This window comes from Myzus persicae, unplaced genomic scaffold (genome assembly GCF_001856785.1).
Source record: "Myzus persicae strain clone G006 unplaced genomic scaffold, MPER_G0061.0, whole genome shotgun sequence".
NCBI classification, from domain to species: Eukaryota; Metazoa; Arthropoda; class Insecta; order Hemiptera; family Aphididae; genus Myzus; species Myzus persicae.
Window position 1 is genome coordinate 325,120 of NW_019102665.1, and position 13,924 is coordinate 339,043.

Below are 13,924 nucleotides of genomic sequence, written 5' to 3' on the forward strand. Positions count from 1 at the left end.
TGAGAAGTTTTTTTTCGAGTGTTAATTTTTTCTTAAGTTTTTTGGAATTAATTTGTAAGAGCAGTTTGCATAAGTGTATTTAAATGTTCATCAGTTGGTTCAAATTGATATTTAGATTTAATGAATTTAAGCATTGAGTACTAATGTACAATGATTCACATATATAAGTAGTTCCAGAGATTGAAATGAGTCTTACAGCATACTCTTTTGTTAGTTGGTATCTAATGATTCAAACAGAATTATAAATTTATAAATTTTTGTCTGAGCTTGATTCAATGTTTAAGAGAGACATGAATCAGATCATTGTGGCCATTCCTAATATAATATATAATCTATATACTTTAATAACAATAAGCTATACAATTATTAAATTATACTCATGTATAGTTAAGTATTTGAATAAGTCTTCAAATACTTTTAGCATTGAGTATTTCATTTTTTTAAACGCAATAAGCAATTATTTAATCAGCAATTATTTCATAAATAAATAAAATAAAAATGATAAAAATAATATATTTTCGACAACAAATAAAAATTTTAAATAATAATGTATATATGTTACAAAGAAGATATATTAATTATATATTGGCTCTATTTTCAAAAGCAGAACTTGTGTTGAGAAGAGAGTTTGTGACAGACATTTGTATTATTGCTTGATAAATGTAATTAACAACTAAGACAGTGAACAATTGAACAAAATAGAAAATGAACAAGAACAATTTAAAAAAAAAATTCATTGTCAATAAGTTATAATTTTTTATAATATCACAAGTTGTGAGTAGTGGTACAACATTAACGTTTTATTCAATTTGAGAAAGTTAGAGATGGGTTATTGTAATTCAACCCTATAATTTAAGGCTTCAATATTAAAATAAAAAAATTAAATGTGTGTATATAATGTTTGTTGTTGTGCTGGTTAAAATTGGTTTTCTACTAATAAATCATCAGTTATGGTGCTTCTTGACAGTAAGAATGATATTGTTCTGAAAATCAGTAAATAATGTATTCAATTAATAAATATTGCTAACCATACAATAATATTTAAAATCTATTGTACTTTGTAGGTACACAATATATTAGAAAAATAAAATAATTTTCAACCCGGTGTAATATTTATACATGATTATGGTTTGTTTAAATTTTATAAGCTACAGTAAAGTGGTTAATGTCAACTAACTGGGTAACTTAATTGGAGGGCAAGCAATTGAGTCAAACATAAGTATGTTATCTTAATAAATGTGCTTTTGTTTGAATTGGGATGGGAGCAAGTCAACTTTGCTGTACACATCAACTCACGATCTTGTAAAAAATAATCTAAAATTTGTATTTCAATTTTAAATACAGATACAAATATATTTGTTACTGTTAAAGTATTGAATTAAGGTAGTTCATATAAAATCTAGGCATTTAATAAAATAATTGATATGACTAGTTATATTATAGTATTAACTCTTTGCCTAGGAATTTAATAAAATTTGTTTTGTCTCTTATTTTAGGTACTTTAAATATTTCTAGGCAATCTATAAAAATGATTGTGCATGTGATCAAATTTCAAGTATCTATTATTTATTTAAAAAAATATTTTCTGTGCCCACTACTACTTAACATATTTATTTTTATAACCTATTCTTATTTTCATTGCACTAAGTTTTTCTCTTTGTAGTTTTTAACCAATTTGAAATTAACACGTAATACTGTATGTCTTAGGAAGGTAGTAAAACTGAAAAAGAAAATGGAATAGCAAGTGAAGATACTACATTGCACCAAGAAATCTGCAGAACAGCTCATTTAAATAATGAGGTAAGATTGTATTCAATATTTGTACTGTAATTTCAGAAGATGTCCCAGATCTGTTTGACAAATGGGATTGTCAATTAGTCAATTTGACTAATTTTAGTCAAAAGGACTTAAAATTAGGATTTAACAAATAGTTTGTTCTATTTATTACTTCATTATATTAAATTCAAAAATAAAAATATATATATATAAGTCATACTTTAAATAATATTACATTCTGCAGGGAATGCTAACGAGAGAAGAGGAACAATAAAATATCACTAGGAAAAATGACAAAAATTACCGAAGGAATGAAAACTGGCCAATAAAAATTTAGAAAAACAAGCCAAAAACATGGTTCATTTTTCAAATGCCAAACTTCTTCTGATAAAAATAAGGTTCATCTTTCATCTGTACCCACCAAAATACCTGACATAAACAGAGAAAGAGGAGATCCTTGTTCAGTTATTGCTGTTGTTATTAAAATCACTGAAGACAGATTTTATCAGCTTGGTAACAACTGATACGTTTATATAATATTAAGTTACTATTTAAGAGGATGCTACACATGCATTTGTTGTCTTCGTCTTACACACGTATAACATAGAAAATTTACGTTCACTAGTTTTAATAGTGTGCTGTTAGTTTTGACATTAGAGTGAATTGACCTATTACAAAAGTTTCAGGTAAGAACATTATCCATGCTAAAGCGTTGGCGGATTTTTGGATATTTCAATTTTCAAGCGAGATATGAGAGTATTTGATTTGTGTTATTTCATATACTTGTATCTTGCTTGAAATTAAAATATCGAAAATTTGCCAATAGATAATGTTCTTCCCTAAAAGTTTGATAATACTTAAATTCACTCTAATATCAAAACAAACGGCGCACTATTTAAACTATTGAATGAAAATTTGCTACGTCGTAAGTTGGTAATACAGAGACAACAAAAGCGTGGGTACCATCCTCTTAACAAAATGTTTTTAAATGATGAGTGGTTTATCTGAAATGTTCTCTTTACTTTAAAATTCTATTAAGTTATCACTAAAATTGTACTCAATATAATGACTACTTAGTTAAACATTGAACATTATAATTCATATTTATCTTTGTGTTCTAGAAACAGTTATATGCTAAATCCTAATTTACTATTTGTTAAGAAAATTTTCTTTTAATTCAAGACATTCCTCAAGAAAATCGGGTACATTGAGATCTGGTATGCAAATATTGTATACAATAGTCAATAACTAGTTATTTTATACAACATCTAGCTAAATTATCAAATATATGCCTCTTAACAATGCATTTAATATTTTTACAGAAATAATACGTTTATTCATACAATAACTTAATTTACGCTTTAATATTAACATACTCATTCAGAAAGTATTCAAAATACATTTCAAAAACTTTAAAGAAAATATATTAAAGAACTAATACTTGGTGTGATTCAATAATTTTAAACACTTTTAATTTGTTTATTTAACTGAACAAGTAGGTAAGAAAATTAATTTTGAGACTAGTTACTACTAACTAATTTAAAACTTTAATATTACATTAAGTATCATTATTCATTAGAACTTTGTATTACCTACTCCATATAACAATAAAAAATATAAAAATTGATATTATTTTAATTCTGAAATACTTTCATATAAATTAAACAATAAACGGTTGTTAATGAAATATAAAATAAATAAATATTAAAAAATTTGATTTTACTCACAAATTAAATAATATGTATAACCGTTATCAAAACATAATCTTTTGGATTTTTAAAAGTAATTACAAAATATTTACATAAAAGTATTGGATTTTAAAATGTATTTAAATACATTCACTCAAATATTTTACATGTCAGTGAATTTTACACTATTGTTTTTCAAATACTTTTCCTTTTTTATGTTGAACTGTTAGGTGTGCGCCATAATAGATACATTGAAGACAGTGTTATTACCTACAAGGCAATAACTACATTGTGAATGACACTTAGGCCTAAGAAACCCAGTTGTTTAGCCACCAAATCAGTAATGTAGTTGTAGGTACCTACAATTTATAGCAGATTGACTTCACAGTTATTTTTTTTGCTATTATATATCGTCTTTTGAGGAATTTATATTAATTATTAATTAGAGAAATTAATACTGAAATAAGTACTGTTTATTAGTTATGCTTGTGACAATATATAAGAGCTATAGGGTAAAACAATTTACTGCAGTAGCATAGTCTGTTGACCGCTGTTGTAAAATATAATAGCCTACTTCAATGTACCGGGTAATCCGTTTGACGTAAGACAGTCATCTAACTGTACACGCCTCACATAAATTATAGATTATAATATATAAACGCATAAAGTTTTTCATTTAACCAACTTGGCTTAACAGAAAATATATAAACTCACCCGAATAAAACAAATATGAACATGCAAAGTATTGCAGATAAGAAGAGGAAGCAATTGGCAAAATCATGGATTGTTGTAACATAGACAGCAGTGTACATTGGCGAGTAGAGTAATACTCCAAAATTTTCGATTACACATAGGAATGCAAATATTTTACCTGAAATCATAATAACAATACAAACCATTAGTTTTATAAAGGTTAAAAATAGGCTATTTCGTAAGAGGGTGTGCGCGGGTGCCATTACTCGCATAGACAGGAGCATAGGTACAAGTTGCCTCCAAAGTTAAAAAAGTCGAAAATTTTTATACAAATTGCCTTCTTAGTCCAGACTATAACATAAGCTTTGTACGGCCTATAGTTTAAAATGCAGTTTTTTTTAATTTATAGGTTAGCTGGTTTAGTATATTATTTGGTGCTATGAAATATTCATAAATTAAAATTTTAATACAAAATTAGATATACTACATGGCATTTAAGCTATTAAAAACATTTTAAATATAATTGGTTATGACTTCAGACTTGTTTATATTATATATACTTTATGTATATAATAGTACAAACTGCAAAGTGTCTGTGTTCTACTGTCCTACAATCTTTATTTTTACTCAACCAAAGTGACCTAGTACCATAACATCAAACGAGTTGACTTTCTATAATGAATTATAGCCGTCCGTATAAAGTGATATATATATTATATTTAAATTATCATAAATATGCCACTAAATCTAGAAATGATCAACATATGCATTTATATACTCAAAAATGACAAATGTGCAAAAAAAGATTGTCAACTTTTGTAGTATGAACCAAATTTATATCGCACTCCGGTGTAATTACGGCTACGAGAAAAAAATATACTAAGTCATCTGAGCCCTAATTATTACCTTTATTGAGTTCAAATTACTGGATGAAAATAAACAAACAAAGGTATACCTAATTATTCCATTAAAGCTGAGTCAAACAAATTCATCTGTTCATTGCTAAACACAATTACTTTAATTTATATTTATGAAATGAAAGTAAACAAAACATAACTATTCATTCACAAAGATAAGTAATATAAAAGAGAAATTTATAATTTTTGTACATCATTATTAATATAGTTGTTGAAGGTCTGTGATTAAACATTTTCATACACAAGGCACATAAAAAATATTTGACATTATTCTTAAAATATTTTGGCCTATTCAAAAGTTTGTACATATTGTATGTTTAGAGCATAAAATATAAAAACGTATATAGTATACAGTTAATAACTATATTATTATTTAATTTTATTTAAATAATCTTAGTATTTGTTGAAAAAACCTTAGCTCTTGTAAAAAAAAATATTTGTCCCACTCTACCCGTTCTGGAAAAAAATTCTAGTGCCGTTCCTGGCACAGTGGGGTCCAATAATCTTTGAAATAAACACATAATAATAATAATAATAGTAGTAGTGAATAGAAAAACTGATAACATAAATTAAAAAGTTCAACAATAAATTACCAAGTAGCAATAGTACCAAGTTAAATATTTTGTCCAATCTATGGTATGCACTATGTACGTTGATGTTAAGTAATATTCCGTTACAAAAAATTAGAAACATAATTTTTGGTTTTTTTTTTTTAAAACTGTACTATTTCCAATATAATTTACTTTTTTTTGCAATACCCATAGTAATATATTTTAATGTAATAATGCAATCAATTTAGTGAGTTTTTTTATTGCAATAACTTCATCACTGCCCTAAATTAACGCAAAGATCACTGATGGGACGACGAGATTAGAAATTGTCTACATGTTGTTTTTTGTGTCATTTGTTTGCATTGTGGCTATCTAAGTAGCTTAAATAATATATAAATTTACATAAATCTTCAGATGGAAAACTCTTGGATAATTGAGACCGAACCAACGATTGACAAATGTACATGGTGAATTCAACAGTTTTCATGGTGTAAAATTGCCACTGGTGCACCGAGTATGCCAAACCAACCTTTTCAAAAATTCCAAGTGCTGCAACAGCAGTACCAATATACATCTCAGGCAATTGTAATTTGGTATTTAACACATAAACAACGATCACAGGAAAGGTAGCTGAAAAAATTAATACAGTAATTAGGTATAATATATATCCTCATAATGTCATGAAACTGTCATCCCCTAACCATGTATAAGTGTAGTATACACAAAAAACGGTGTATAGTCTTCCAACGTCCACGAAAATTGTTTCTGTAGGTACATGTACATGAAAGAATTTTCTCCTAAGATAAAATTCAATTATTATTATAAATACATTAGATTTAGGTAGGGTATATTGGATTTCATTGATATACTCAATGGTTTATTTTTTTGTATATGAACCAAGTCTTAAAATATGTCATTGACTGCAACATAGGCTAACTCAGCAATTCTCAACCAAGGGGCTAGACTACATTTTTTCACTTAGAATCTTATAGATGATAGTAAGTGTTATATAATATATAAATTTATACTATTTACCATTTATTTATAAATCATTTCAAGAAAAATAACAACTTTTTAATGCTTATATTACAAAAGGGTCGTTGGACATCTTGGTGGCATTATAGGGGGTCGCAGACTCAAAAAAGGTTGAAAACTGCTAAAGTTGGCCGCTAACTTGTATAATATACAAAGCAATTGTTTGAGCATGCTCTCCCTATTTTTATGCTTAAATTATACACACATTAATATTCTGATTTTTGCAATTTTTAAGTGTAGTTACATTCAATATTTTTGAATATTTTAATCATAAAAATGGGGTAAGCATGCTTAAAAAAATGACCCTTGATATTTACCAAATAAAATGATTAAATTGATAGTTAATAACACAGCAGATAGTATAATTATGCATCTCAAGAAGCCAAATCGTTGTTTCATAACAGTTTGCCACATATCTTTTACCAGTTTGATGTTGAAAAGTTTTGGATCTGCACCCTGTAAAAATGTAATGAAACAAAATTAGAAAAGATTTGTAGCATATAATGATAATTCAAGGAAATTATGACCCGCAAGATTTCCTTTAGTGTTTTAAAATATTTTCCAGCATTTGTTTATAAAGTCTATTAATGTCACAAGATAAGTATCTATTGTTTACTTTTCATTTTTGAGTTTCACAAATTTCTCAGAAAGTTAAAAAAACAAATGATTATGTTAAAAAGCTTAACCAGCTAACTAGAAACACAAAATCACATTGGCTGATACCTATGATTTTGTACAGGTAGGTACATGTTGTATGTTTACCAGTTGGATCAGGTTCGGTTGTTTTGTAATATGTAGTGGTTACTTCTTGAGGAATTAATTAAACTCTAGATTTTATAGAGTTAATGATAAACGTGTACATTCATAGGCGGAAAAAATGTTTTAAAATAATATACTTGAGAGATACTACAATGAGCTACATCAAACACTACATTACATAATATAGGTATATAAATGTATTTTAATTTTTAACTGATATAAATTTTTGTGAAAATTTTTTTCTAGAACATTACTGTCATCATCAATAACATAATATTGTTACACAGAAATTTAAATTAAACAAGAAAATATGTATATAATATATAGGTATATGTAAATTGTATGCATATGCATATATACATACAAGCAATTGAGATAAAAACAGGGCATTGTACCAAAAAAAGTTTGTCAAGACAACAGGACATAAAGCTGAAATAAAGGATCTGTTCATATAATTAGCAATTTGTATACAACTAAAACTAGACATTGAGTACAATATGATAAATTTATGAAACTATTCTTAAAAAATCTTAAAAACTATTACAACACAAGACAAAATGTATACCTCTTTGGTGGTTACTGTTTCCTTTAAAAAAATATAAGTACAAAGGAGTCCAACAATCGAAGCAAATGATGATAGGCAAAATGAATACGTAGAAGATTTACCATACAATATTGTACTCATTACAGATCCAAGTATTGAGCCAAAGTTGGTAAATGCATAAAACACACCTAACCTATGTAGACAAAAATAAATAGTTAAGAATGATCGAGGTGGAGACAAATCACTAAATAATCCCATCCGGCAGCTAAAAAGACGCTGGCGCAGGGTTTTACTAAATCCCTAACCCCATTGTCCCTAACCCCATTGTTTGAGGGTTCTGTCACTAGACAACTACCCTCCTCATAAATATAGTGTCATGTAAATATTCTCCATCATTTATTCTATTCGCTTACTGTACATACTATGCTACAGATTGTAAATTTTCTATTTTGATAAAAAAGAATCTACAATCAAATTAAAATAATATAATCATTAGGTTAGAATAATATACAACGTATCCTGAGGCAAAGTGACCAGCCAGCGTCAAATATATTTATCTTAAGTTGGCAGAAAACCACTTTAAAGAGGTAATGGGTGGGTTTAATATTCTTTAAATAAAACTGAAACTACCACAAGTTTTAATTTAATAAATAAATTGATTTTCAAAATTCTAGTTTAATTATTCATGTTATTATTTGATAAAACAATATAAATTAGCATTAAAATAAAAAAAGGGGGTAAATGGATGTCGCTCTGCTGTACATTAGGAGTCTAGGAGGTCGCTGTAATGGATGGTATTAAATTTAAATTCAACGATATAATATCTATGTATATAAAAAACGATTATGTCGCTATGTCAGTTAACGACATTTTATATTGTTGTTAATTATTATTAATATTGTAGTTGGTAAGTTGAATTAATATTATTCTTAAATTATCAGCGATGCCGGAAAAATATTAAATATACCTATGTAAAATTGGGCTATTTTAGAACCGAATTACAACAAAATGGTAAACATTATTCTGTGTATTAATATGCAATTTTGTCCAATTTTAACTTAAAATGTGTAAAAAATAACCATATTCATATATTTTTTAGGCTTCTTAGTTACAGAAAAAACTGCTTAACAAGGTTCCCACCTTGTTTTAAATTTTCAATCCTTAGCTATAAAAATTGAAAATTGTAATCATTTTTAATTTTCAATTTGATAAACATTGTCAAAATTTTAACTACAATTCAATTTTTGAATTACAACAAAATAAAAAAATCTCTACAAGACAAATCGAGTGAATATTCAATTTTAAATTTTAACTTCAAACGCTCATACAAATTTAATTTGACTTTCCGGTGGAATTTTTTTTTTAATAAAGGTAGACAATTTTAAAATCAATCTTGTAATAAATTTTAAAATCTTAGATATATATAGAACATTTTTTATGAATTTCTAACTAAATATAATTTGCTAATTTCCGTGATTTTTTACGAATTATGTCAAAAGTTTAAAAGTTCATAAAAATTACTGTAGGTGTAAGATCAACTTTTTTTTAATTTTCACCAACAACAGCTTACGAGGAACCTTGTATTACATTAACAAGGTTTTTGACTGAGCGAAAAATTTTTATCGACATTAGTTTAAAAAAAACAAATAATAATTGAAAATTTCATTTTCTTATTAATATTCATGTGTTGTGTTCAACAAAAGTCAAAATATTTTGAAAATTTTATGGTGTAAAGAAAATTCTAACACAAATATTCAGTGAAAATAGAGTTACACTAAAAACCAAAATTGATTTTTTAGAAAAATTAATATGTTTTGTGTATTAATTCTAGTTTTTCCTTCATTTTTTGTTTGTTTTTACTGTTACTTTTGGAAACTATTGGAAATTTTGAATTTTGACCTCCCACTTTCTGACCAGAAAGCGTTCTGGGACGCAGAGAACTAACCAAATGCAATGCTGTTTTAATAACAGCAGTAAGCTTAAGAACTAGAATTTATCACATTTACACCAAATTTGTTAATACATCTAATGAACAGTTTAGGAACTTTTACAAAATATTAAGTAGAAATTTGGTTACAACATCCCTTCTCATTTTTGTTTAGATATAATTTATTCTTAAATCTATATTCAGTGGGTACCTAACAAACAACGGTTAAATAAAAAAATAAAAAAAAATAAATTATGGGGTATGGTATCTAACTTGATAATCAGTAAACAAACATGATCATGATTAATAATTAATATCAAGATGTACAAAATTAAATATTATTCTTATAGTTAGTATAAAAAATAAATAATATAATTAAATTTGAAAAGTTATAAAATATTTTATAAAAACAAAATACATTTTAATTTTAATTGATGAATGTTGAGTTCAGTATTTAAACCTATTAATTTTACAGTACACGTATTTATTTATTTATTTATTATTCCAATGAAGTTTAATTTGTGTATTATATATTGATATATTATCAAGTATATATTACTAAAAATGTCTTCAGTGGGCCTGTGAACCTTAAGTACAGAATTGTCACCTCCCCTCAATCCCCCCCCCCCACTAAAAAAACCCAACTATCCAAATTCTGCCAATAATCCTGTATACAATGTAATCAATCATACTTGAAACACTGTCAACTTATTACTCATTATACATGTCAATGGGTTCTTAAGCACATTTAATTCAAATAAATAAATAATATACTTTTTGAATTCATTACCTGAAAGCTCTTGATTTGCAATCAGTGATGTCAACAATATAACATAATGCAGCCATAAACAATGCACTATTGCCACCACTGACAGCAACAGGTATGCTGCACAGCAAAAACATTATCGGAGGCAGACTTGAAATCGTAGAAAATACACTGTACATACAGTTAGATATTACCAAACCTTAAATTTGAAGCAATTGTACAGTATATGTTAAGTACCTTACTAAATAAAAATTATTTCCCACCTGAGATTGCTGTTAATAACAAAGGCAAGCGACCGTTTACATCACTCCAGGGGCCTAAAAACAATAATGTTATACAAGGCGCCAATGTCTCAATCAGATTTTTAATCATTTTTAAATTTGCCACAGCAGGCTGAACTATTTCTTGATCTGCTGCAGTCATATTATAACAATTCACAGACTTATTTTGTCCGAGATCACTATGGAGGCATACACGTTCTTCAAATAGATTTGTCTGTACCATCACTGAAATCAATAAATAATACACATGTTGGTGATTTAAATATTTTATAGATTTAAGTAGCAAGTTATAAGAATAATGGTTATAGGTAAGATAAGAGGTAGCTCATAGGTGATATAATTTATGCTAGGAGTAGGTAACAATTTCAAATCTTGATTCAGCGGTGTGATTTCTATGTATTGTTTCCCATCATGATTACAAATAGCCAATTGTTGTTTGCTTGGGTTAAAATTTGTACAAAATTGAACATATAAATAGGAAATGACTTCAAACTTTTTGTTGTTCCATATAAATTATAATTTTTTATACTAACAATTTGAAAAAATGTCTTCTAGTTGTTAGCTATTTAAACTTTAAAAATATTTAGAACTTGAAATTTTAGCTTTTTTTTATAAATAATTATTAAAAATTACTTAGTTTGCTTAAAAGCTTGCAAATAAAATACAAGTTTAACTGAGGTTTTCAATTTAAATAATTTAGGCTTAAAAATATGAAATTCTTCATAAGTTATTCTTAAAGCAATCTAAATATATCAAAAATACATTTGCAGAATTTTTTTATAAATATTTTAATTGGATACTTGGACATTTGAACTTAAGAGGACGCCACACCCGCATGTATTGTCTCTGTCTAACAAACGCATAACATACCAAATTTAAGCTCAGCAGTTCACATTATGCCATTATCTTAAAAATTAGAGTGAATCACCCTATTATGAAACTTGATGGTAAAAATTTTATCTGTGTTTTGTAGGAAATTTTTTTACAATAATTCAGTTTTTCAGTGAGTTATGAGCATTTGAAATTTACATTTATTACATAAGCATACCTCACTTAAAAACTGAATTATTGTAAAAAAACTTCCAACAAAACACAGATAAAGTTCTTACCATCAAGTTTCAAAATAAAAAAGTCGATTCACTTTAATTATTAAGCTAGTAGCATAAACATGAAAAGCAGTAAATTTGGTATGTTACATACTTGTAAGACAGAGACAACACATGAGGGTGTGGAGTCGTCTTAAAATAATGATTTCTACTCGAAATATTAACCTAAGCATTCAAAACTTTTTACCATTACTTTATTATTGTTTTCTATACTCGATGAAATATTGAAAATATTTAGATTAGTAAAAATAATATGCTATTTATACTGCAAACATATATTTACAACAATCTACATAGTTTGTCAGTGGTATTTTAAATTTAATTCTTATAAAATATAGTTGATTTGTTTTGGAAAAAGCAATCCAATACAATATTGATGAAGTATACTCAAAATAAACTATACAGTAGAGCGACTTTACTAGGTTTAAATAATTCATAAATGCATATTTATATAGTTTTTTGGATTTGGAACGGAGCAATGACTTATGAATGTATTGATTTTACGATGTGTGCGTTTTTTTATTATGTGTCAGTTTTTGGAGCAGTAAAGGTGCTTAGATTTTAATTATTGACGGAGGTTTCTAGTAGAAAATTGGATCTAATGGGTACTTTGGAGGTCAAACATACAATTTCCCTGTATTTTCAAAATAATCTGAAGAGCAAAAACCAGAAAGTTTGAATTATGTAACAACAAATCCAATTTTAAATTTTATGTAGCATTTCTGATTTTTTTATACATCTATTACTTTTTAAGGCTTTGTGGTGCATTTGATTCACATCCCAAGTCATCATTCAAAAGGACAAAAAAATAACGAATAGGGACTTACGGTTTGAGTACATTCCGAGACTTATTAACATTATGATTGGCTCTATAGTCAGTCCGGACTTGCGATTCTTGACTTCTACACCGTTGGAAGGCTCTGAGTCTTCCATCTCTGATTTGCGATGAACGATGGTAATCTCCTCGTCCACTGTTACCGAATTCTCCACCCAGTTCTATAAACAAGCTTATAAGCCTGTTCCGAATAGATCCTCCATTTAATCATAATTCATAAAACAATAATTATAAAGTTTAAACAAATTTCATGAGCTATAATCAAAAATGTCAACAGTTCCTTAATTGTTGTGGCACAGGGGGACAATGTAAATAGATAACAGAAATGTATCTGTTTTGAAATTTTAGCGGCTCGTACCGATGCGCAACGATAAGAAATGCTGGAAGCAACGTTATCATTCAGTAGCGGTTTGGTTCTGAAAACGTAATCTTGTTTATCCGTAGACATATTATTATTATAACGAGCGCTTCCCCACAGAAAAATATAAAAATATAATTTATGTAATAGGTAGGTATATAAAAAGCGGGTAAGTGTGTTACATTCTGCTGTCCATCGGATGTCTATAGAATCATTGTAATGGATGTGTTCAACTTGAATTCAATGATATAAAATCATTGTATACGAAAAACGATTCTGAGCGAAGACGGTTTGTCAACCTATAATATTCCTGAGTAAGTATATTTTATGATATTACAGGGATTAAAAAGTAATTTATTTTACTTTATACTAGGCATTAGTAATAATATATAGTATTTTAAGTTAATAATTGTTGTCAAAAAAATCCATTTGAAAATGTCAATGTGTGTATAAAATATAATAATTTCAGTACCCACAAAAATATTTTTAAATTACAATAAAATAACTAAAATCGTTATTTATGGCTTAAATATGTAATTTCGTCCAAATTTGAATTTAAAATAGCTATAAAATAAAATTGTGTTTAATATATATTTTTTTAGATTTTTTGGTTACAGAATAAACTATTTGAGTACAACCATGTATTGAAATTTCGATCATTAGCTATAAAAGTTAAACATTTTATAAA

General features: G+C 27.0%; 1 protein-coding gene across 2 annotated transcripts; it reads right to left on the bottom strand.

Moving 5' to 3' along the window:
* Positions 1-912: 912 nt before the first annotated feature.
* LOC111032911 (proton-coupled folate transporter-like) lies at positions 913-13,218 on the bottom strand. 2 transcript variants are annotated; one of them, XM_022313390.1, is made up of 9 exons: positions 12,871-13,216; positions 10,920-11,162; positions 10,681-10,855; positions 7,985-8,156; positions 6,978-7,116; positions 6,327-6,422; positions 6,028-6,255; positions 4,179-4,335; positions 913-983 (listed from the first exon to the last, which is right to left on the bottom strand). In XM_022313390.1, exons 1-9 carry the CDS (start codon positions 12,974-12,976, stop codon positions 917-919), a joined length of 1,383 nt encoding a protein of 460 aa, XP_022169082.1. In that variant the 5' UTR covers positions 12,977-13,216; the 3' UTR covers positions 913-916. The 2 variants fall into 2 exon arrangements, with proteins under 2 accessions (XP_022169082.1, XP_022169083.1); XM_022313391.1 differs by lacking the exon at positions 913-983 and having other exon boundaries at positions 4,196-4,335; positions 6,155-6,255; positions 12,871-13,218.
* Between the last annotated feature and the right edge of the window lie 706 nt (positions 13,219-13,924).

What these genes read in the sequence shown, in the direction of transcription:
- LOC111032911 (XM_022313390.1), bottom strand. Translation starts at nt 12,976, where the DNA reads ATGGAAGACTCAGAGCCTTCCAACGGTGTAGAAGTCAAGAATCGCAAG. An exon ending in AAACAGTAACCACCAAAGAG is followed by an intron (nt 7,117 to 7,984) that starts GTATACATTTTG and finishes ACATTTTTACAG; the next exon opens with GGTGCAGATCCAAAACTTTT. An exon ending in GTATACTACACTTATACATG is followed by an intron (nt 6,256 to 6,326) that starts GTTAGGGGATGA and finishes TAATTTTTTCAG; the next exon opens with CTACCTTTCCTGTGATCGTT.